We start from the raw sequence: 25,634 nt of genomic DNA on the forward strand, positions 1-25,634 counted from the left end.
ACCCAGAAGTCAGTGTGAGCAGGGCAGAAAGGTCTAGCCCAGGCTCTCTCTGATCTGCGTCCTGCTGCATAAGCATGTATCTTTGGCAGGAAGGGCTTCCCGGGCTCAGGAGGACAGCAGCAGCAGAGGCAATTGCCTGGATCATTTTTGCCGTTTGGTCTTTGGGAGGTAGCACTGGGATTCTTGTTTGGTAGCCAGTGGCTGCTAGCACAGCTTTATTCATTCACACTGGTCACCTTCAATCAAAGTCATTGTGTTCTTTAATTTTTTGATTAATTTATCAAGTCTCCAATTTCCTTATGCCATTTTCTTGTATCGTTGGTCGTCACTTCTCTCCCTTGTCCCTGCCCCACTCCCCGTAAAATGTCCCTGCCCCGCTCCTTTCTACTTCCCTTGCCATGCGCACTCTCCTCCCGTGTGAGTGCACATGTGTAAAAGTTACAGACTAACATTTGCACATGAGAGAAAGCATTCATTTCCCTATAAATTTTATTTCATTTTCTCTTAAGACAGGAACAAATTTCCTTATTAATATATGTTGTGCATTTTTTACTATCAATTGATAGATATCTAGAGTGATTCCTTCCTCGTTTTTGTGAATAGGTAATTATTCACTTGTATGTGAAAGTATATCTGTGGTAGGCTATAGAATACTTTTGCTATTTGTCTAGGTGTAGTACTAGGTAATGTGGAAGTCTATTGTTAGCTTTTTAAACATCGTCCACACTGATTTCCAATGTGCCAGCACCAGTTTGCATTCCCACAACATACTACTCACCAGCATTGGGTGCTACTTGTTTTTTTTCTGACCATTCGAACTCTGGGTAATATGAAATATCAAAGTAGTTCTAATTTGCATTTCCCAGATCACTAAGGATGTTGAGCCCTGTTAAAAATACTTCCTGTCCAATAACAATAATTTTATTAGTAAAGCAAGATCACTTATATTTATTCTTGCTTGCTTTCTGTTGTGATAAACACCATGAATAAAGCAACTTGGGGAGGAAAGGATTCATTGTATCCTACACTTGGAGGCAGGGACTGAAGCACACTCTGGAGGGTGCTGCTTACTGCCTTACGCAGACTCACAGTCAACGCCTGCCTACAGATGGCACTGCACAGTACACTGGAATCTCCTACATCAATTCTGAAAAATGTCCCACAGGCCAGTCTAATGGAGCCAGTTCCTCATTTGAGATTCCTCCTTTCCAGGTGTGTCAAGTTGACAACCAAGATCAACAATCACAGTATCCTATTAGTTAGAACTTTAATTACGTGATTTTTAAACAAAAGGATTAGACTTAATAGAAAAAGCAAATGTTGTTATCAACAGGTAAGGACTGTGAAGAGTATTATGATCTTTAAGGGAGGGTGTTAAAATGTGCATTCTTGAAGAGTCAACTAGAAATAGTAGATTACTAGGATTCAAATAGTAGTGAGAACCATTGTCTTTGGTAGTTAACTAGTCATCAGCTCCTAGTTTACTAAAACTACTAAATGAAGTGGCCAGTTTTTCAGTTGGATGTCTCTGATTTTTTTTTTTTTTTTTTTTTTTTTTGCTGCTATAAATGTTCTGTTTGGTGCTTTGGTCATATTCTTCTCCTGTTTAATATGTTAGTAATACATCTATCTAACACTGCTGGACAAAAATATATAGTAAGAACACAAATACATATTTGCCCATCAAATACACATAGTAGAAATGTCTATTTTTTTATTGAATATTTTATTTATTTACATTTCAAATGTTATTTCCCTTCCCGTTTTCTCCTCCCCAACCCCTCTATTCCATCCCTCCTCCTCCTGCTTCTATGAGGGTGCTCCTCCACCCACCCACTCCCAACTCACCACCCTAGCATTCCCCTACACTGGGGCATCTAGCTTTCACTGGACCAAGGCCCTCCCCATTCATTGATGCCAGATAAGGTAATCCTCGGCTACATGTGCAACTGGAGCCATGGGTCCCTCCATGTGTGCTCTTTGGTTGGTGGTTTGGTCCTTGGGAGCTCTGGGGTGTCTGATTGGTTGATATTGTTGCTCTTCCTATGGGGTTGCAAACCGCTTCAGCTCCTGAAGTCTTTCCTCTAACTCCTTCTTTTGGGGTCTCTGTGCTCAGTCTGATGGTTGGCTGTAAGCATCCATATTTGTATTGGTCAGGCTCTGGCAGTAACCCAGAATTGCTCCTGTCTAAAGGAAATACAGGGACAAAGAGTGGAGCAGAGACTGAAGGAAAGGCCATCCAGAGGCTGCCCCACCTGGGGATTCATCTCATATACAGATACCAAACCCAAACACTATTGCTGATGCCAAGAAGAGCTTGCTCACAGGAGCCTGATATAAATGTCTTACTTTTCTGGAGATGACAATCACATAAAAATTTTTTACCACCACAAAAATATATGCTCTGTTTTATTTTTTGATACAAAATGTAATTTTCTTTCCTAATCAAGTCATCAAGAGAGAAAACAAACGTTTTAGCATCTATTTAAAAAGCTGGGCAACCCTGTAATGAAAAGACAGATTTAACAAAGGAGAGCATGGTCAATTGTTTAACATCAGTTTGATGGAACACAGGAGCCTTTAGAAATGAAGGTAGGAAACTATATGTGTATGGACTGTCAGATGTAAGCATTAGAGGACAAGGGTGTGACTAAATGGCAGGAATTTGGTCAGGGGGTGGGGCAGGTTGGGGGAACGTAACTCTGCCTGTTGGACCAGGTTCTGGGTTTCTCTTCCTAACATTCCTTCTGATTAGATATATGGCCACACACTGCATTATGAACATCAAAGGAAGAGATGAGAAAGTCAGAGAGTGACATTTCTGGGTTGTGTGGCCTGCTCTGTAGAGTTAGTGAGTTTCTAACGTTCCCTCCTAGACAGAGGGTCCAAGTCAAAGGTCTTACTTCTCTTCTACTTTTGAAAAAAGGTTCCTCCAGTTTAAAATAGTCTGAATTACTATGTACCATACAGCAGAAGAAGAAATGTTTTATTTTGTAGTGAAGAACGGAAAGTGCATCAGTGAAACCAGAGCCTCAATAAGGTTAATTTTCTGAGTTAAGCAAGTGTCAAGAAAGGTAGGTGCTGCTCTGTTCAAAAGTGAAGTACATTACTCTTTTAAATCTTGGGACAGGCTATACTGTTAATGACTGCAACTATAATAAGCTTACCAAGCTTTTAATACGGTATGACCCATATTATTCATATACATTATTTGAACGGTCTCTTCATGCAATAGTTTAGTGAATATTTTAGTGTTCAACTTACACTTACTTTTTTTTCTTTTCTTTTATTGGATATATTTTTTTTATTTTTTATTTACACCTCAAATGTTACTTCCTTTCCTGATTTCCCCTTCAGAAAATTCTGTCCCCCTCCCCCTGCTTCTATGAGGGTTCTTCCCTACCCATTTGCCCACTCCTGCCTCGAACCCTTGCATTCCCCTACATTCCCATACACTGGGGCATCGAGCCTTCAAAAGACCAAGGGTCTCTTCTCCCATTGATGTCCGACAAGGCCATCCTCTGTTACGTATGCGGCTGGAGCCATGGGCCACTCCATGTGTGCTCTTTGGTTAGTGGTTTAGTCCCTGGGAACTCTGGGACATCTGGTTGGTTGATATTGTTGTTCTTCCTATGGCATTGAAACCCCTTCAGCTCCTTCAGTCCATCCTCTAACTCCTCCATTAGGGACTCCATTCTCAGTCCAATGGTTGCCTATGAGCATCAGCCTCTGTATTTGTTAGCCTCTGGCAGAGCCTCTCAGGAGACAGCTATACATTCTGTCTCTCAGGAGACAGGTTCCTGTCAGCATACATTTCTTGGAATTCCCAGTAGTGTCTGGGTTTGGTGTCTGTATATGGAATGGATCCCAGGTGGGGCAGTCTCTGAATGACCTTTCCTTCAGTCTCTGCTCCACACTTTGTCTCCATATTTTTTCCTGTGAATATTTTGTTCCCCCTTCTAAGAAGGACTGAAGCATTCACACTTTGGTCTTCCTTCTTCTTCTTGTGGTCTGTAAATTGTATCTTGGGTATATCATCCTGAGTAAGGTAACCCAATCACAAAAGAAAACACATGGTATACACTCACTGATAAGTGGATATTAGCCCAAAAGCTCAGATTACCCAAGATACAACTTATCTATACTTAATGTTGGTTGTTTTAAAAGGAATGATGTTGAATCCTATTAATCACTATAATTTAAAATTTTGATAAAATTTTGAGAAGTGCAGTGACTAATGGCCTGAGAATTTCAAGATATGTCACTGGAGAACATGGAACTTAAATTCATGTATAATCTCCTCATTTGTTAATGGAGCAACGTTGATGGGCTGACTTCCTAGAGGCCTACTTAATCGCCTGCTGGAATCTGGAAACCCCAGGAACTGGGAACTAATGAACCAAGCCTTATGTAAGCTTGTATAAGGTGTGAGAGTTGGAGTAATGACTAGGAGGCAAGTGCGTGCCTCTGGAGAATGCCATCAGTTTTTCAGTAGTTCACGTATGTGATAATCACTTACATGTGTATAAAAATGTAGAATTTAAATATAAATTTCAAAAGGCAGTTATAGCATTCCAAATTTTGTGCTAAAATTTAACTCCTTTGAAAAATTGTAGTAAGCATGCATTTCACATTGACCCAGCATGCTATTTTGAAGTGTTTGGTCATACCTCTAGAATTTTTCAGTCCTTCCCTCTCCCTCCCTTTGAAAACCACTTTTCTTCTTTGTTTTTATGGGTTTGACTATTTTAAATACTCTATATAAATTGAATTATGTAGGGTTAACATTTATTTCACTTAGTATAAATAGTAAAATTCATCCATGTTTTAATACAATGGACTTTTAAAGATTCTTAATATTATATGCATGCACATTTCTTTATTCATCTACTGTTGCTACCAGTTCCCACACAGCCGCGCCACTGCGCTATATCAGAGTAGCATGGTTGCTCCTCTGCCACATGGTCTCAAGCCGTCCTCTTCCAGTGTCTCTCTTTTAGCAGCCCTATTCACTCAGTCCTCTAGGTGGTTACTGACCACGCCTGGCACACACATCTCGTTCCGAGGCCCAGAGAGTTCTCACTTCTGCACACTCCAGCTGCCCCTCAGCCATTGCTTTCACACACTGTAAAATTGCCTCCACAGCCCAGTAAAATCAAGACTCAATAATCAATTTATCAATCAGATTTATGTGTTAAGTTCTTAATTCACAATACATCCAAACAGTAAATTCACTGCCAATTAATAAAGATAGAGACCGCCCTCCTGGACAAGATAAAACTGACAAAGATCTAGTTCACCTTGAACTGAACCATCCTCCACCATCTCCATCTCGAATCCTCTCCCTCCTCTCTCCCACCTTACAAAAGCTTTGTCCCCACCCCACTTGCTAGTGTCCAATCACGTATGGCTTTAACATCGACCTACAATCTACAGTGAGCATCTGTGTGGATTAAATATCTTGCCAATATATTTGATAGACTTTTAAGAATTGTTACCTTTTTTTTCTGAGGGAATCACTTTTCTCCTGAGTGGTTGAAGGATAATAACCAAAATATAGGAAAGGAAAGGATTGCAATGAAAATATAAACATTTGCTACAGAGTGTTCAATCTAATGTTATTTAATATTAAATAGTTTAACTTATTTCATTGATGAAAAATAAGTCATGATTTCAAGCTTGCTCTGGCAAAGTTTGTATGAGTGTACAGGACCTAACTGGTAGACAAGTTGAGGAACAATTCCAGATTTTTATGTAAGCTGTCAGCTTATGTGCCTAAATTAGCATGTGCAGAATTTACCACCAGCCCTAGAGATTATAGAATCTTCACCCTTACTATAAAAATTTTAAAGCACACATACTGTTAGCTGACTCTCATTGCTACAATGAATACTTCATATAATCAAATTGCAAACAAAAATGCTTTATTTTGGCCCCACAGTTTTGGGGGATTTTAGTCCGTGGTTGATTGGCCCTGTTATGTAGGGGCCTGGATTAAAACTACCTACTATGGTTGGGAGTGCATAGCAGAGGGAAACATCTCAGTTCATAAACAGAGTAAGAGGGCCAGATCTCACTATCTCCTATGAGAACACACCTCTTGGAATCCTCCCAAGAAAGCCAAGCCAGAACAATATGTATATACCTCCTAACTCATTCACAACGCTAACAGCAACAATAACTGTAAAAGCTGGTATTGACAGTAAATACCAGCACATGTAGGACATAATTTCTACTATTAACATTGATATTTGTTTTATACATGTCTGCCCCTCAGTTGTGTCTTATGAGAACATTCTATGTTCTCTTCTTTGGGCATTAGTAGTTTCTTCATTTTCTGCTGAAGACTATTCCATTGTGTATATCCCTGCTTGTATTAACTGATGGGCACTTGATAGGCTTCCATTAGAGATTTATAAAGAAGGCTGCTACAGTATTTGCACATAGATTTGTATCTCCATACATTCCTTTTTCTTTTAGGGAAATCCCTACGCATGTTTTGTTCTGCTTGATAATTTTTTGGGTTATTTTTGGGGAGGGTTGCTTAATTTATTTTCATTTCATTCTTCATTATTTTGTTTCTGGACTATTTATTATAAGTATGGCATGTTTGTGCCTTTGTGATAGTCTAATAATTGCTTAAAATCCACACCACTAATTTCAATGCAGAGGTCATCTCAGTGTGTCTCTATTGTTTGTCTTTCCCTTTAAGCACATGTCACCTGTTCCTCTTTCTTCAATTAATTTTACTTTCTTAATACATCAAAGAGTACAATTAGGTAATACCATGGTGAGCAAGCTGTGTTCTCTCTGGACAGTACTGATGTTGTTATTGTAGGAGATTAGATTCACTGTACCCAGACTACATACTTTGATAGCAGTACAAATTTTAATTCTGATATGTTGCCCTTTGTGGTCTATAGGGAGTCTGTCCTCAGATAGGTGTTGATTGGGGGCTAACAACCTGAGTAGAGATAACCCATAGAGCTCAGCTTCCTGTCTCTGGCCGCCTCTGGAATCCCTTCCTCCCTCTCGGGCAGGCACAGTTGTCTTCTGAATAACAGCAGAACAACTGGACTTTGCACTCCATCTTTATGTGTACAGCCCTCATTTTAAACAGCACTGAAACAAACCAGCAGGTGGGAAACAAGCACAGTGCTCTTCTCTTCACGTCCTGATGGGCCGCCTGGCATCTGGCTCTCAGCCTCTTCCTGAGTCTCATCCTTGACTGTGTAGGAGGACTTGTCAGATGAGTGTTTGGCCATCACCTTGTTGAGCATAGTGATGCTGTTTGTTTACACACGAGACAGGAAAACACTCTGTGTGTTCAGCATGTGAAGATTATTTTTGGCCTCAAGATCTCTTACCCTAGAAAGAGTCTTAGTTTCATTGCAAACTAATCTTCTCATTTGACATTTACCGGCAGGAATGAATGAATAAGTTTTTTCACCATTACATATGAAAGAAAATGCTATAATAAAAAATTTTAAAAACATGACCAGAATTTAAAGAAAACATGAAAATTTTAGAATATTTAGTAGTTTAGACATACCAATTAGTCATTTTTAATTCCTAATAAAGCAGTAGAGCTCAGAACATAAAAATAAAAAATCTGGTAATTGGGAGGCAGAACTTAGCAAAGATTCTTAAAAGTCAGGATATATTCAATGGACACGAACAGCTAAGAAAGTAGAAAAACTGAAACAGTAACAAATAGGTTATTGATTTGAAAGAGACCAAATTCAGTATAAATAAATGTCAAATATAAATTCTTTGTTCTAGAACCTCAGAAGCACAGGGAAACTTAGAAGGAATGGCAGCAGTGTACAAAAGGAGAGATCTCAATAAAAACAACTTGGTAAAACTTACTTAGAAATGTTCAGACATTTATTAGCTATGTCTCAGAAATTTGAGAAATTAAACTTTTAGTTTTGTTTTAAAACTGTTCAAAACAACAGATCCAGAAATGGTCTTAGTATACTTTAACCACACGGAGGCAGTGTGCACCCATCTACCTTAGAAAAATACTTCGCTCATTTGGAAAACCTTGGTTTTGAACCTACCCTGCATTAACTTGCCTTTTCTATTTCTTATTTTCAATCGGCTGACTGAAACAGTAACTGCTGTTTTTCCTAGTATAACCCAGACGTTCCATTGCTGCGCAAAAATAAGAAAAACAAAAGCTTTTTTTTTTTTATATGATCTTCAGATAAAGATTCTTCATTTATTACAGTAACTTCATAGTCATTGCTATCTATAGATGAATAAAATAGCTAATTTAATTTTTATGAAAATGAAGTGTTTTCTTAATGATATGTATTTGTTTACATTTTGTATTTCAGGAATTATAAACTTTTCTTAAATATTTTTGTTCAGTTTTTAAGCTTAAAATTCCTTTATACAATGCATGTTTGAGAAGCTACCCATCACACACAATAGTATACAATAATTTTTCTTGTTCCTTCATATTAAACCAAATAACTATTCAAATTTTCAATTCATGGATGGATATCCACATGGGTTCTGATTTCAGTCTGATGTGTGACTAAGGACCTTATTTTCAATAAAACTCAATATCCTAGTGTGACAGGTACGTAGACCCTAAGCATGAACCATTTAGAAGAGAGGAGGTTTTGTTTGTTTTGTTTGCTCATTTAATTGATGTGAAAAACAATCAAATTTCAGTGTTTGATTTTATATTTTTTACTTTTGTCTTTGATATAAATAACATTTTAAATACTTGACTATGTAACACATTAGAATAAGATTGGAGTCACACTTTACAGTTTGTTATTACTAAATCTCATTTTTTTACATATACCTTTAAAACCTGTTGAAATTTTACCTTTAATGCAGTGAGTGACAGTTAAAAGTGCCTACACAGGGGACGTCTGTGGGGAAGCTTGTGCTGTGAGCTCTAAGTTTGTCATCGGTTAGAAGCTGAGTGAGTTAGCTCATTGTCTCATGCACGCTATGTGACGAGACCGTCTTTTAAAGATTAATATGCCCTTTTTTTACTTTCGCTCCATATTTACCATCTTTATTTCATAATTTTATGTATTTTTAATGTGCGTGTGCTCTGTCTACATGGATGTCTGCATTCACGGCGAGCGTATCAGATCCCTGGGAACTGAACTCAGGACTTCTGGGAGAGCAGCCATGTTCTTAACCACCGAGCCATCTTTCCAGCCCACTATATTTATAATCTTAAGTAAACCCCTCGTTGCTTTTTTATTTTAATTTCAAGGGCAGGTTCTGAGAAGTGGAATTTTGAAGCCAGTGCCCAAGAGCGTGATCATCTTTTCTGTAACAGTGGAAACCCCTCCATAGATGCCTTTAAAATGCCTTAGATTAACTCCAAACGTACTATAACCACTTCTTGTTGGTCTTAACCTCCCACCTTTTTGATGGTATCGAATGGTTGATTAACAAGGAAAAGGTATACAGTAATGAATCGGTTCCGCCGTCTTCAACTCTGAGGCCTAATGGTTAGTCTTTGAATGCCATCTCAGTGGTAAACCTGTAACTTTCACAGCGGGTAACCGATCCAACTACGCAATGACAAGCTCTACGTTTTGGGAGTTTTTTTCACACAAAATACAGTGTTTCTTAACACAGAATCAGAAGGCATATATTTGTTGAAAATACTTATTACATTGTTTACCGTGTGCACATGTATGTACAAGGCTGCACGTGTGTATAGGTCAAAGGTCAGCTCAGGTGGTCAGTCTTGGTAGCAAGCTTCCTGACCCACTGAGCCATCCCACTGGCCATTTTCTAGATTTTATAATTTAATACTTAGTGTTTTCAGTAATTAATAGCTGTCTATTTTCAGTGCTTTGTGAGGTCAGTGTCCAGACTGAGACAGGAGCATGACGAGTTTGAGGTCAACCTAGGGCTGCATGATGGACGTGCTCTGAAAAACCTCAAAACCTAAACAGCCCCACCAGAAATGAATACACTTAGAGAAGTTGCTTAGAGCAAAAATTGAAAAAAAGATATTGAAGGAGAATTATGGAAAATGTTGGCAGGAAGGTAATATTAATACAAGACAGTTGAAATTTCAAATTGAAAAATCATATAACAGAATAGCAAAATGTATAATGGCAAAACATGAGGTTACGGACAGGAACCTTTATATAGTGAGTGGCATAGTGTTTGTAAAGTAATATTGAGAGCTTAGTATAACACAGTAAGCTTGGGAGTTTAATTTGCTCCTGTAAGAACCGGTGTAGATGGGATAGATAAAAATAAATGAGGCCTGGAAGAACTAATTTTATCGATGTTTTGATCCAGCTACTATAAAGAAAGCCTAACCAGAGACTGTTCTTTTTAAACATCAATGGAAAGTTTGTAAGACTACTGTGTATACACTTGATCACATAGGAAGCAAATACATTTTTAGATATAAGTTTTATAGTTCCTATTTTTATCATAACTTAGTAAAACAGACAAAGAGTGAAGGGAATTAAACTTTCTTGACAGTTAAATATATCTTTTGGTTCAAAGAATTTAAAAAGGAAGACATTGAAAACAAGAATTATTTTATGTCCGAGTTCTCAAAGTATATTTAAAATTATACTAGATAAAAATCTTTGGCCTTAATTTTTTTTTATTACTACACAAGAAAAAAGGAACAAAAATAAAGATATGCATTCCTCATCTGAAAAAAGGAGAGTCAGCCGTGGCTGCAACATGCCTGTGAGCCGTCAATTCAGAAGCTCTCGCCGGGGGCACCGAGTGTTCGAGGCCAGCTTGGGCTACCTAGGGAAACAGCTGGGGAACAAAAGCTAAGAACAACTCAAAACCAAAAAAATGAATAGCAGTAAAGCACTGGAAATTTAGGGTGTGTGTGTGTGTGTGTGTTTGCACTAAGAATCTCGAAACTGCAAGTGAAGTGCAGCTTCTGAATTAAACAGAAGTGGGTGTAGTTAGCATGGGGATATTATGAAGGGAAAAGGAAGTGCCCACTAATCTTGTTACTACCAGGTTCAGAAATGGATTAACCCAGGTGGGCTCACATGTCAGTTCTTCCTTCACAGTTAACTATACTACTCCAGAGTACTGAAAAGGTAGAAAATTCTGAGGTAGCATAAAAGCAAAACAAAATAAACTTAAAAGCTCATTTTATTTAACCTATTGAAAGAAAAATTCAAAATAAAATGTTGACAAATGAATTGTACCATTTTGTGTTTATTTTAGTATATGTGTGTATGTGGTGTGTGCCATGCCTGTGGCGGTCAGAAGCATCAGATCATCTGGCAGTTCAATAGCTGCAGTTAGAGTGAGCCACTGTGCCAGTGCTGGCACCCAAAGCAGCTCCCTCTGCAAGAGCAATAAAAGCTCTGGAAGGCCGAGTCATCTCTCCATTCTACCATTCTAACAAATAACGACACCTTGTATGACTAGCTGAATAGAGAGTGATGTACTATCAGGTTGGAGGAGAATGGCTATGTGAATATGTCCGTGTCTGTAGCCACTGATGGTAGTGTTCAGATTCTGTACTTGATGAATCCCCACTTTCTTTTTGAGTGCAGTATTTTCCTCATGTGCGTCTCTATCAAAGGTAATGAACTCAATGAAGAAAGCTGCAAATCTGTGCTAGGAAGATTCTTCAACTTTTGCAGCATTTGCTGTACAAGCAAGAGAACCAGAGTCCTGATCCCCAGAACCTATGTAAATGCCAGGTGGGTGTGGCAGCCTCTGAAGCTTAAGACAGGTTTCCCCAGAAGCTGACTAGAAGCTGTCTGAGTCTACTACTCCTGGGTTTAATTCTCAACAGCAGCCTGCTGCCTCCTTACCAGCGTGCATGCTCATACTCCACATCCAACCACACACACACACTCAGGCATCCTTATCACACAGACATGAAGCAAAAAATACTCCAAAATTACATTTTTAGCACGGAAATAACCATATTTTAGAAAGCATCCAAATTTCTAAAAGTATTGTTCCATGATTGATAATATTAAGCAAGAGCAGGCAAACCGTTTTCTGGAGGTATAAATATTGGAATATAAATATTCCAATTATATTTTTATCAATTGGGAGATTCAGAGTAAAGAAATATTATACAGAATTAAGTGTGGGTAACTTGCTTTAGTTGATGTGAAAAATAAGCGCTCCAGGATTTCAAAGAGAAGATAAAGCTAGAGATGAGGGGAACTGAGCAAGAACTTAGTGTAATCTTAGAACTAACATAGACAGCTAAGTGTGCTGTTGGCATGCAAATATGTAAACGTCAGTGGAACAAAATCTGTTCTTACATTTTATATGATAGCACAAAATTAACTCAATGTAAGTTAAAAATGTTAGAAGAAAAAAAAGCCACGTAAATACTTTAACAGTCGCTGAGCTTTCTAACTTACAGTTAACATATTTTTAGGGAGTCTAGGAAAGAAATTGTTTCCATTTATAACTGGAGTTGAGGATATTTACGTTTACATATATATATATATATATATATATATATATATATGAAGAAAATTTATAAAGATTACCAGTTCTTGTGACTCTTGATAATTAAATCTGCTAAGTACTTAGAATTTCTGCTCATAGTTACTTGAACTTTCTCATCACTAGGTCTTTAATGCATTTACAAAGAAGGCATACACAATTTAAATATTTTGATAGCTCTGTTTGCTTTGTAATTCAGTGTGTTTTTACCTGAGCTGTTAGAAATAGGTTTCTCAAAGAGGTTCACAGATGTGACTAGAATGTGAGTGGAATCAATATTACAAAAAAAAAAAAAAAAAAAAAAAAAAACCTTGAAGAATTTCTCATTTTGTGCTGTTATTAACAAGCTCTAAGTGAATGTGAGAATTATGGAGACCTTGTTGACCTGCAACAAGATACATATATTTTGATAGAAATAAAGAGGCTCAGCTAAAGTGATAGCTCTTTTGTAGCTAGGGGAATGTGTGATAAACCAAGAAAGAACTCAGTGTAAACCTTAAAGCTAGCTGATCTTCTAACTAACTGGACCCTAGTTCAGTTCCCAGCAAACACATGACAGTTCACAAGTGTCTGTAACTCTAGCTCTGGAGGTTCTGACACACTCACATAGATAAACATGCAAGCAAAACACACACCAATGCTCCTAAAATAAAACTAAATAAATGATTAAAAATATATTTTAAAAAAAGAAATCAAAGATGGCTCATCTTATTTGCAGCCCATAGAGAACCTGAGCTACCTAGGTCTGGAATCTGACCAGCAACCATTTACATCCAAAACGACTAAAATGCAGGGGGTCTGCCTCACTAAGAACAGTGGCTTCATCACCAAGTATTACATATTACAACAGAAGTTTGTGTTGGGTAACATTTTTCTAGAGGCTAGAATAAGCTGCAGTCCATTAAAGCAAAAATCCAGGTGTTTGCTTCCATTGGTGGGTTAACCTAATTCCTTTCTTTTTCCTACCTATACTTGTTAATACTTTTAATGCTAATCTAAATGAGTCAGAGGCACAGAAGGCCTAAAAAGCCATACTTCTGTTATGTTGATATACTCAAATTCTTTGTTGCTACATGATATTTTAAATATGATACATTAAGTTCTTCTCTCAAATGTTAAAATGAAATTTGAGCTAAGTATGGTGGCCCATGACTGTTATTCTAGCTATCAGGAAGCCAGGGGCAGCAGGATTACAAAATCAAGGCCAGCCTTGGCTATGTATTTAGACTTTGTCTCATGGGAAAGAAAATTATATTTGGATCAGAATCTATTGAAACACTAGCATTTCAGGTTTGTTTCAACTGTATCCAACCTAGCTATAAAATGAGCCATTTAAGATCTCAACATAGTGGTTTTGCCATACAAATTCTTCCAGACCTGTAAAGCAGAAGTCATCCAATAATGAATGAGCCATTGATTAGTTCCTGTACACTGCTCTTAGTAGTAGTGTTGGCATTGTTGGTTTTGGTTTGGGTTTTGGTTCTTTGAGAAAGGCTTCTTTGTTTTTGTTTTTGTTTTTTAAGCTCTGGCTATTCTAGATCTCACTCTGTAGACCAGGCTGGCCTCAAACTCACAGAGGTCCGCCTACCTCTTCCTCTCCAGTGCTGGGACTAAAATCATGCAACACCAACACCCGGTTTCCTATACATTTTTTGCAGGGCTATCGTGAGTTAACAGAAAGGTCACAGATTGGAACTCTTATAACCCAGTGTCCAGATCTGATGAGAGCATCTTTTATTCATATAGATTATATTTTACTTTTAAAATGTCTTCAACTTTATACTAGTAATATATTTCTTAAGGAGCTTCACAAGGACAAAGAGTAAACTGTGGCAGCAGAGCTGACCCTTGGCAGAAGGGCAGTTTGCAACAGTCAAAGGTGAGTTAGGCTCCTACTCTCTTCATGAGGTAGGTCTTTGGACAGAAGTGATCTTGTGAAACTTGTAGAGAATTCGGAGGAATGAATTCTCACTTTTCTAAAGCAGTTAAAACATATATTGTCATCCACAGAGTGTCTTTTCAATGTAAACTGCTTCTGATTGGACTGACTGACCATTTGATGATGTCATCCTCTCAGCCTCCTCAGTGGCTCTGTCTCACTCTGGGCAGAGAGTACTTCATGTGTTAACCGCCTGTTTTGACACATAGGTTCCCACTTCTCAGTTTGCATAGTGAGAGAGACTGTAAATTGGCCCAGATGCTTAGAGCCTCTTCCATCCAGGCTAATTGCCATTTGGTTCCATGGCTGCTATTAAATGTGCCTGTTTCCTGTCTTCACTTTTTACTTCTCAGAAGAGCATCCAGACTTGATGTCACTTTACCAAATGATTTTCTTTTCCTTAGGGTTGCTTTGGAAACAGGATCTGTCTATGTAGTCTAGCTGTCTGTGCATTTAACCCTGCCACACCTTCCTAAGGACTCAGACTACAGTTATATGCCAACACAGTAAACTATCAAGTGAATATTTGTGTGTGTGTGTGTATGTATGTATGTATGTATATATGTATGTATGTATGTATGTATTCAAGAAATAATTGTAATGGTTGTTTTAGGGGAGAGAGTTCAAAATCAACTTTGGTTTATATATATGTGATATTTGAAGCCATGCAACCTATAATTAAAGTTGGGTTTGAGCAGTAAATAAAATTAGCTTCCACTTGGTGGTTGTATAGTTACTACAGAATAAATCTTCAAAAAACAAACTTGAAATTGCTTTCTTATCAGTTTTTTCACTACTCTGCTTCCCACCCTCTTTGAGATTTCTTCTTTACCTCTCAAGATCCTGTTGTAGTTTCATGACACGTGTGCATACACACAAACGCATATAAATACAGACACAAATACTTTCAACTCTAGATTCTACATATTAAGAAAAATGTGATATTTGCTTTTCTGAATATAATTCACTTCAGTTAATATAATTTATAACTAACTCTAACTTCCTACAGATGTCATGATTTCATAGTATTTTGCCATTTAAGAAATTCCATGATGTATATGTATTACTATATCATCTCTATCTGTTCATCTGTTGATGGACATCTAAGCTGGTTCCATTTCCTGGCTTGTGTAATAGTTCAGCAACAAACATGAAGCTACACGTATTCCTCTGGTATGTCATCATAGCCATATCTTGAAAGTAAGATTGTGGTAGATAATCTCCAGTGTATTTTTCATCTCTGAAATGATGAGTATCTAAAATAGCTGCTGTTGTTTGGGCTCAAGAGAATTGGAGGATGGGGCCCCATTCAAGCCTCTTTTTAAAAGTGTGTGATACATAAAGAAATTGGAATGATGCAGCTCAGTTTTTTTGTGAATCAAAGCCTCACCCATTTAACAGCAGATCAAGCAATAGAGATTTCTTTCTTACAGTGTCTTCATCACACACACACACAATATTGAGAGGTGATATGTTATTTAATCATTAAATTTGGCTGGAAAACAATTAGTTGCTAGGCATATATTAATTTCAAAGTAAACCTGTCTGTTTGACTACCTATTCTAAATGCTAGGACTATAGTGTAGAGTCTGTCTTTCATAATTGGTTTTCTCATTAAGCATTTCTACTATAATGACTTTGGGTTATTGGGATACAGAGATAGGACAGGCCTTTAAGGAGTGCAGAGTTGTGTGTGGGTATAAGGAGAGGGTCACAGATAAGACAATTATAGCCTACAGTTATAATTACAGATAACAGTATTTTCTACATAGTGTTAGCAAACAATCTAGTGTGTGTGTGATTAACCTTGGCAGTGAAAAGTCTGTTATGTTCCAAGTACATCAAGCAGTAGGAGTCTTCTTGATGCCTCATATAGTACTTCTTTTCCCTATGTAATTGTTTTCTCATTTCAAAAGTTAATATGATACTTGGCTGTTGATTCACTTAACTGTTACCTAGAAGTTTCCATTTTGAAAGGGGTGGCAAATGCAAACTTTGTGTCTACTTCTTTTTTATGTAAAAATATTTACAATTTCTTTGCATCTCTTTCAGTCTATATGTTGTCCCCTCTTGCTTCTTCTTTTACGTAAATATTACCTACAAAACTTTTATATAAAAGCCACAGTACTAGGTGCTAGGATTATGAGAAACTCAATCTTTTGCTTATATTGTGGGAGGCAAGGAATAGCTTCTAATAGCACATGCAATCCACTTTTCATTGGTGAGAGATTACAGGGCAGAAAGCAGTGGGGAATACAGCACAGTCTACTTACTGCCTTTTTGCCTTATCCACAGAATTGTATAGCCATAAATTGTGGGTCTATTTTCTGTTTTCCAGTGCTGTGGCAATGAGGTCTAACTCCATAGCCAAGGCTTGGAAGTTTAACTGCTTCAACCTCACAAGTACTAGGCTTACAAACAGATATCAGTGTGGGTTGATATTAAGATGATACATGATTGGACAGTGGAGAGGTAAGCGGGGAAAGGGCTGAGAAAACAGAAGAGAAGGAGAGAGAAAAGATTCCGGGAGGAACAAAGATGAAGGCAGATGTTTCTCTCGGTCCATATCTTCATAAATAAGGTTGTTATGAATGTTTTATAAGGGATAGAATTGTACAGGATCATTTGACTTATCTAGGTTGGCAAATTATATCTATTGGATCAGAGTAGTTTGGTGTGTTCTTTGATGTGACTACTTAATTGAGTTCAAAGGGTGTAGTAGAGTAATGCATAAAGCCTACTACAAAGTTGGGATGTATGTATCTAAGGCTTATCAACAACACACCAAGGGGAAGTGAGTGAAAACAACATGCTGGGGCGGTGGAATCCACCCAGGACAGAAGCAGCAAAAGGGTGGTAGAGTGAACCTCACCAGAGTTCTTAGAGGGGGCGTGGAGCACCAAGTGTGCTTAGCTTCTTACTAGAGTGGTGTCCACAGAGTGAGATTACAGGAGCTGATAAAAGGTTAAGCCATCCTTTTAATATTTACAACACACCAACATATCCAACTCTTACCTTTAGTTTCTAAGAGTACCCAAAACAAATCTCCTTACCCCAAAGAACAAATTTGTAACTTTAAAGAGAGATGTTTTAAAACTTTTATTGAAAAAACATTATACATTATAATGTTCATGTTTTTCTCCTCCCCAATTCCTCCCAGACCACCAATTCTCTACTCAACTAACTTTTTTCATTTTTTTCTCTTTCTTAAAAAACAAAAAAAAAACAAAAACCAAAACAAGAAATAGACACACACACACACACACACACACACATACACACCACAAAATGGAGCTTGAAATAACCAAGAAAAGCAACAATATTTTTTTTAAATGTCCAAAGAGGTAAAATGAGACAAAAAGTCTACAAAAATACCACTAAGTTTATTTTTGTTGGACAACTAGGTATGAAGTATGGTTAATAGACCTAGTGAGTTTTGACCCCATTGAAATAAAGCTGTTCTTCCTTTTCTAGTGGGTATTAGTTGCAGATAGTGTCTTGGCCATAGGTATGAACCCTTATCACTTTCTCTTCTTATTGCTGGACCAGTTTTAGGCCTTTTACAGGTTGCCACGATCTTTGTGTCTAGAAGATACTGTTTCCTTAGAGTTATCTATCACCTCTAATTCTTACAAATCTTTCTGCCTCCTTTTCAGCGTGGACCTAAAGGGACATTTTTTACGTGAAAGAAATCTTTGATTTAAAAGAAATCCTTGATATAAAGTTTATGTTTCTACTCTGAACTTCTGGATATATTTGCTTATGTTTTATAAGCATTTATACTGGAAAAATGATATCTATGTGTGTAAATATACATGTGTGCAAACTGTTCTCCATGGCAGGTGCCTGCACCTCCCATATTTCAAAGGCACATGTTGCAGGATATTTGATCACACTAAGAACCCTGAGGTTGTGTTATTTACTGAAGAAAAATTAAGTTTCTAGTTGTGGTGTGACTCGGCCTTTAGAACACACCTTTAATCAATCTGGCTGGAATGTAAACACACCCTTAGAACACACCTTTAATTCCAAACAATTAACTTAGTTTGTAGAAGAAACCACCCATGTCTTTCGTGATATCTACCTGAGTAGCAGACAAAGTGATAAATCAGAGAAAGATTTGACACAGTAGGATATGCCCAGCTCTCAAGGGAAGAGAGGATGAAGAGAAGCTACCTAAGGGGTAGTGAAGAAAGAAAGAAAGCTACTTAAGAGGCAGTTTTACTGGGACAATAGTACAGAGACCGGTTGCCAAGAGAGAACAAACTAGACACAGATGAAGACAGAACAAGCCAAAGAATGAGCACAGATTAGATTACTAGAGTTAGTTTGGGGCCAAGCAGAGCAAAAGTCAGAGACAGAGAGAAAAGCCACATTAAATCAGTCAGCTTCGAGAGTTTTGAGCCAGAACAGCTGAGTTGAACCAGCCAGCAAGAGGATCAGAAAGATCTAGAAAGGGTGAGCTTATTTATTCAGCAGTAAGTCTCAGAGGCTGAAACATTCTAGGCTTAAATTAGATTGTGTGGAGGCTAGAAGCTTCCAGGACTAGCCTAAGTTAGCTGACAGAGGCAATAAGCCTCCAAGACAATTACATCAGGTGAATGAAAGTTATAGATAAAGTTACATTTAGATGTGACTCTCTAAATGTTTATGCTTTTATTTCTCTCCCCACTCTATTCTTTGTTTTAGTTCTTTTTCGGTGCAATGAATAGAACACAGAGCTTTGCACATGCTAGGCATGTGCTAAGCATGTGCTATTTTCCTGAGCTATATTCCCACTTCAGGGTCTGAAAATTTATGTCTACCTTCACAATGACATCTGCTTCTTTGCATGTGCAAAAAAAACACTCAACCACAGTTCTCAGTTATGTGCTTACAAAAATTTCCAATGCAAATGAGTTAATCAATCCAAAATAATACGTTTTCTTCCCTCTGCTTTATTCATCTTCAACCTCTCTCTTGCTGATGGCCTTTAATTTCAACTTTCTTTTTATCAACATAGCCTGAGGCCCTCTATTTGTCTAGCTGAGCATTACTGGGGAGAAAATCACATTAGCAGCAACAGATACTTCTAATCCTTTGTTACCAGCCTCCTCCCGTGGAGCACCTCTGTGCTGTTTTCCCCAGGTCCTTGCTTTCTCCTCAGAGTTGTTTTAGGCCTTTCCTTCCGTTCTCCAGGCTACAAACCTCCAACCTCGCACTTCTCATTTTTGTCAACTCACTTGATCTTTCACTCCACAAAGAAAATGGAAATTCTCCAATGAGAATTCCAATGATGCCAGCCTGGAAGCCTAAACATATACCTGGACCATTCTATTTCTTTGTTTTCACTGGTTTATTGGGAAGAGGACCAGAGGAGTAGAAAACTCAAATAGGAACTGCCTTAGTCAGGGTTACTATAGCTGTGATGAAACATGACCAAAAAGAATGAAAGGGAAAGGATTTATTTTGCTTACACTTCTACATCATCTTTCCTCCTCATCAAAGGAAGTTGGGGAAACTCAAACAGGGCAGGGACCTGGAGGCAGAAACTGATGCAGAGGCCATGAAGAAGCCATGATTTTTGGCTTGCGTCCCATGGCTGGCTCAGCTTGATTTCTTATAGAACCAGAACCACCAACCTAAGGATGACCCTAACCCTCACCTTATTTGACTAACACATCTAACTCTTTGGGTTACTTGGGTGTATTATCTCTTGCCCATCTTTTAATTTTTTGCAAATTTTGTATTGTGTGTATATTTCTCTGATTATATTATAGTCTTTGTTTAGTTACTATACTATAAATTTGTCTGTGATCCTTTAAGATGTCAAAGCAAATAGAAAATATTATAGACATTAATTTTTACCTAATGTACATTTATTATGTGTTTATTTGATATAATCTTTACAAGAATTCCATGAGGTAACACCAGGGCTTAGACAAATGTCATTTTGTAAATTACTCACTTCTAGAAACTAAATTCTGGAACCTGCTTCCTAATCACAGAACTGCCCCCTCTCTTGACACATTTAAATAACCAATAATGCTCAGGTGAGGCTGACTGAATCTTCTTTTAGGATGTAGGTATTAAATTATGTATAGGATGATCCTCTGGGAAGTAATAGAGCATCCTCAGCTAAATCCTATAGTAAGCTAAGTAGCATTCTGTTCTCACAAAGAACCCTAGCGTATGAGGCATGGTGTCCAACCGAAGCATAGTGCCCCATCCTTAAATTTCTCACAGTGGTCTTTCAAATTTGGAACCTGCTATTCACTGGTTGTTTTGTGTTTTCAAGTGGAAAGAAACTGTCTTACTCATCTTTGTATGTACAGTATCTAACCTAAACCAGACATGTAGAAATTATTCAATATTTTGAATTTAATTTACAAATAATCTTGTGAATCCAAGATGACCTATCTTTGAGTAACTATATAACCTATTTGGACATATTTTACTTTACTTATAAGAACATTTATGTGTGTGTGTGTGTGTGTGTGTGTGTGTCCTTATATATAAGGAAATTTATAAGTTCTTGGCAGAAAAACTTAATATAAAGTATGATCTACTGTGTTCACTTTGAAATATGAAATTCTTCATTTGACTTACAGACATATGAAGAAGATCGGAGAAACAACTCTGAACTCGTAACTCGATGTCAACGTCTGGCCTTAGAATTAGCAGACACAAAGCAGCTCGTTCAGCAAGGCGATTACCGACAAGAGAACTATGACAAAGTAAAGAGGTAAATTGTTCGGGTGGCCATGCGGTTTTCACTCCTAGTGTTCACCCCAGCCACCCACCCTTGTAGAACCCCCACAGCTACTCTCCCTCTCCTGCTGTGGAAGCGCACACAGCTCCATGGTATTGGTGCTTTCTAGCTCGTGTAGAAATTGCTGCCACGCTTTATCATAGAAAAGAAATTAGAACCCTGTAAAATACCATATGAGAATATTTTCTAAGGGTTAGGTGATGAATTTCATGTCAATTTAAGTGTTTAAATTTTCTCGAGTGATTTTTCAGCTTGAGATGAAAGGTTTCCACTGTCAGAAACAAAGCTGTAAGAACATTTCCAAGTACATTGCTGCTGGGTAACTGTGAGAACAGTCTTCCTTTAACTGGAGTGAATCTCTATTGTTCTGTATTTAATGAGCTTCTACAGTGTATCCCTTACAAACCTGAGTTTTGTCATATAAGATTACCCAAGGGAGTACTGTGTCCATTTTAAAGTGTGTAAGTACCGTATCTTCACAGATGGGTAGGCTTGTCGTACTTGTTCACTTGGTAGATCTGCTCCAGGTAAAATTCTTAAAGTGAAGTAGTCAGTCAGTCAGTGATAGTTATAATGCTGTAAGTGAATTTACAAAAATTTAGCAAATGACAGTGATACTTCTATTCCCACCTTGGCTAGTATGTGGTTTGTATTAGTATTTATCATTATGCCTAAATATAGTAATAATTTAATCTTGAAATCTATGAGAGCTATGTTCAGTGGACTCCTGAATGAAGCTGAATTTCAAAAGAAACATTTTATAATTAAGTTTTTATTAACATATATTAATAAGACATAGTGGGTTTCTTTTTTTTTACACAGAGATAAATATTTTATTTTTCAATTTTTATCTACCCTGACATATGTAGTGTAGAACTTAGTTTTGATTATCCATTCAGTAGAGAGTACAGAAGTCCTGGTTTCCTCAAAAGCTGACCTTTCATATACAGAAGACACATTATCAGCTTTTTTTATCTGTCAGCTGCACCTACATGTGTGGAGACACCATCATACAGGGCACAGAGGGAGACAAGTGACTTTGAACTCCTGTCTTAAGGTAACCAAAGGTGCTTTCCCTACAGGAACAAAATGACAACTTTGTTACTTCCAATCCCGGCCTGCACACTTACTTACATCTTTGCATCTGGGTAGGAAGGGCTTCCTAGGAACCAGAAGGAAAAGAGCACTTACAAGTTTTAGAAGTGTACTTGAAGTTTTATAATCAGTAAAGATTACGTTAGAAATAAGGCAAACACAGACCTGGCTGGAGAAGCCAGACCCCCAGATTCTTGCTGTGTTTCTTCCAAAACAGTTCTGTAATCATGCCTGAAATGTCGGAGGACACGAAACAGGAGGAAGTGAACATCCCTAGCTGGTGGGTTCTCATTACCAGTACCACCTGGCTTCTAGGCAGAGCCGTTTACTAAGAGTTTCAGCGGAGCAATGGGCACGCTGTTAGCTGTGGCTTTCGAAAAGCAAGACCAAAATTCGAACAAGTGAACCTGTTGGATTCTGAAGCGGTTCATCACCTCACTCATGATTTTCAGCCTCACGTCATAGAGCATTGTGCTGCCTCTGATGCCATGTGTCGTGTGAATGGTGTACCATGCATCCGTCTGAAAGGAAAGCTCCTCTTCTAAAACAGTTTTGCTGTAGTGTTCCAAATGTGACTTGGAGAGTAGGACTGCCCCTCAGAGGTGGGATGCTTGTCTCAAATACGTGAAGAATGTGTGAGGGACAATCTCCGTCCCTCTCCTCTGACATTCTTCATTTTTATTCCATAGTAATGAAAAGTTAACTTCTTACATATCTGAAGTTAATAATAAATCTGATTCTGGGATATGGGCAGTTGGTAAGACGAGAGAGCTGAAAAAATAGTAACTCTGAATTGTTCAGGATGACTTAGCTGTCCCCAAGGTCACTCTGTGAGAGCTTAGATCTCTGCTAATGACCTCCCAGACAGTGCAGTGTTCCTCTGAAGTTTGCAGTCTTGAATATTTTGATTTTCTCGCTAGAGACTTCTTCCTGGATTTTTGACTTAGGCTTTAACTGTCAATCCTGTCTGCAAAAGTTAGAAATTTCAAATCAGTGCTAGGGACTGTAAGATACCACTGAATTTTTTTTTATCAGTGAAATCACAACATAGTGGGTTTCATTATGACATTTCCATATATATTTTTTAATCATATTCGCCCCTTATTACCCTCTATTGTCCCTTCCACTCCCACTGATCCTCTTTTCCTCCAACTTCTTCCCAAGAAGCATTTGACTAATCCAGAGTTCCCTGACTTGTTCATGGTGTCACAGTTAGAATGGGTGTTCATTATAGTATTTTTATGTTCTTATTTTTAATAACAAAAATCAAGAAGAAAAATAAAACCTTAATTTTAAAAAAGGCAATTATGTTAAAAATAGGACAGTAACAAAAATATAAACAGTAAAAAAAAAAATAGGACAGTAAGAAAGAAGGGGATCCAGCTGAACCCTTTGTTTATAAATGAGTTTCACAAAACATGCAGAGCTATGTACAGCGGCTACGGTCTTGTAATCTCAGCCTCTGGGGGCAGAGGTGGGGGTAATGAGTTCTTGAGTGAACATGGGCTACAACCGAAATCCTGATTCAGAAAACCAGGCCCAGCTCATTGGTCAAGCAGTGTGATCCTGGCTTCACTCAGCAACACTGCAAAGAATAAAAGAAATTATGAAAATATTAGGCAACCTGGACATATGCCCCTTGGTAAAGTCTTACAAATATGCAAAATTAATCGGTATGTAGATATCATGTCATCTCTAGAATTAAAATGCTTCTGAATAAGTAATTTGTTTCTACATAAAATTCTGTGTGGCAGCTAAAAACACCAACTTATATCTGCATCACTTTCATCTTAACAGCTCTACAGCCTCTGGCATAACATAACTTTCCCAGCTTTATTTTGTAATTTAGTTCCCTTGACCAAGTGTATTCTGATTTCTAGTAACAGGAAGTACTATTTCAAAATTAATATTTGGACTCTGAACATTGCTGGATCAGCCATTGTTTCTTGGCAAGGACCAAAGAGAGGGAAGCTGGAAGAGCGTAATACACTGGACAAAATCATATTGAAATGTTTAGTTCCAATTAATACCACAGTAGTCAGCTAAAGAACCTCAACCAATCAAATGTAATATAGTATATTTCTGTTTATAACCTACGTATAAAAATAAACACTCATGGGGCCGGGAGAGTAGTTAAGAGCATTGGCTGCTCTTCTAGCAGTCCTGAGTTCAATTCCCATGAACCACATGGTAGCTTGAAACCATCTATAATGGGATCCGATGCCCTCTTCTGGTGTGACTGAGGACAACAATGGCGTATGCACACAAAATGAAATCTTAAAAAAACATTAAAAAAAATAAATACTGACAACTACAGTTAAAGCCCACTGAAGGAATACAAATCTATGAGGGGATGGTAGCAGTAAATGGGGAAGATCTGAATAGTACATTTCAACTAATAAACACATGTGTATGACTGCTGCTTTGTAGCCTCACTGATAATATTTGATTCAGAATCATTAATAGCAGTAGGATGTTTATATCATCTAAGTGGTATAAAGAAAACAGTTCTCCAGTGGCAGCCCAGGAGTCAGTGAAGTCAAGTTTCAAAGCCAAGTTCTAAGTAGGGAAGAGGAGTTAGGGGCAAATTTCTGTGCCTGGTTTTAGAGATACCTGTTGGAGGGTTTTGGCCCTATTCTTAGGTTCATACTTCTGGGAGATGGCTATTCTGAAAGGAGAGATTTAAAATATCTGAGTCAATCATAAAGCCACGTGTGAGTGAAGCAATGTCCTGATGCCTGCCCACCTGTCTATGTGTCGCCCTGAAGGGTCAGTAGTAAGTTATGACAGCTTTTTACCCTACAAAAGCGTGAATGTATGCTTCAGTTCTTTTAGCTGTTTAAAAGCTTTGGCTTTAAGGTTGAAGTCCTGTGAGATGGCTTGTGATTACAGCATGGGAAACCAAGACAGCGGATTGCTCTGAGTTCCTGGCTAGCGTGGGCTCAGTGAGAGCGTGTCTGAAGCAACAGTGGGAGAAGTGAAACTGTACCTTAGAACATACTGTATGTTACGGCTTAACACACCTCACATATTGATGCTCTAACACTAACATTCATAGAGATACACAAAAGCCCCGAGGCTCTGGTCAGCTTCCTGCCACTTAGCTTTTGCAGTCGGGAAAGAGGTGTCTGTATTTATATGTGTTTGTGATTTTATTTTTATAGTGAACGCGATGCTCTTGAACAGGAAGTGCTCGAGGTTAGAAGAAAACATGAAATACTTGAAGCCTCTCATATAGCTCAAGCTAAAGAAAGGAATGAATTATCAAAAGAGGTAAGCTCCTGCCTCTACTCACTATACTTTATTATATATTGATGAACAAATAGCCCAGGATAAAATTACAGAGAAATCTTATTTTTCTCCTCTTTATGTAGTTGCCAGAAAGAAGGAACA

The 25,634-nt window shown here is 37.9% G+C and overlaps 1 protein-coding gene across 1 annotated transcript in view; it reads left to right on the forward strand.

Annotated features, from left to right (window-relative positions):
• PIBF1 (progesterone immunomodulatory binding factor 1) overlaps positions 1-25,634 on the forward strand; it is a 159,390-nt gene that overhangs the window by 18,816 nt on the left and 114,940 nt on the right. The window contains exons 6-7 of the mRNA XM_080916617.1: positions 20,986-21,119; positions 25,406-25,514. Of these exons, the coding sequence (XP_080772743.1) occupies positions 20,986-21,119; positions 25,406-25,514 (243 nt within the window). The remainder of the gene's footprint in view (positions 1-20,985; positions 21,120-25,405; positions 25,515-25,634) is intronic.

This window comes from Micromys minutus (assembly GCF_963924665.1).
Source record: "Micromys minutus genome assembly, chromosome: 5".
Lineage (NCBI taxonomy): Eukaryota > Metazoa > Chordata > Mammalia > Rodentia > Muridae > Micromys > Micromys minutus.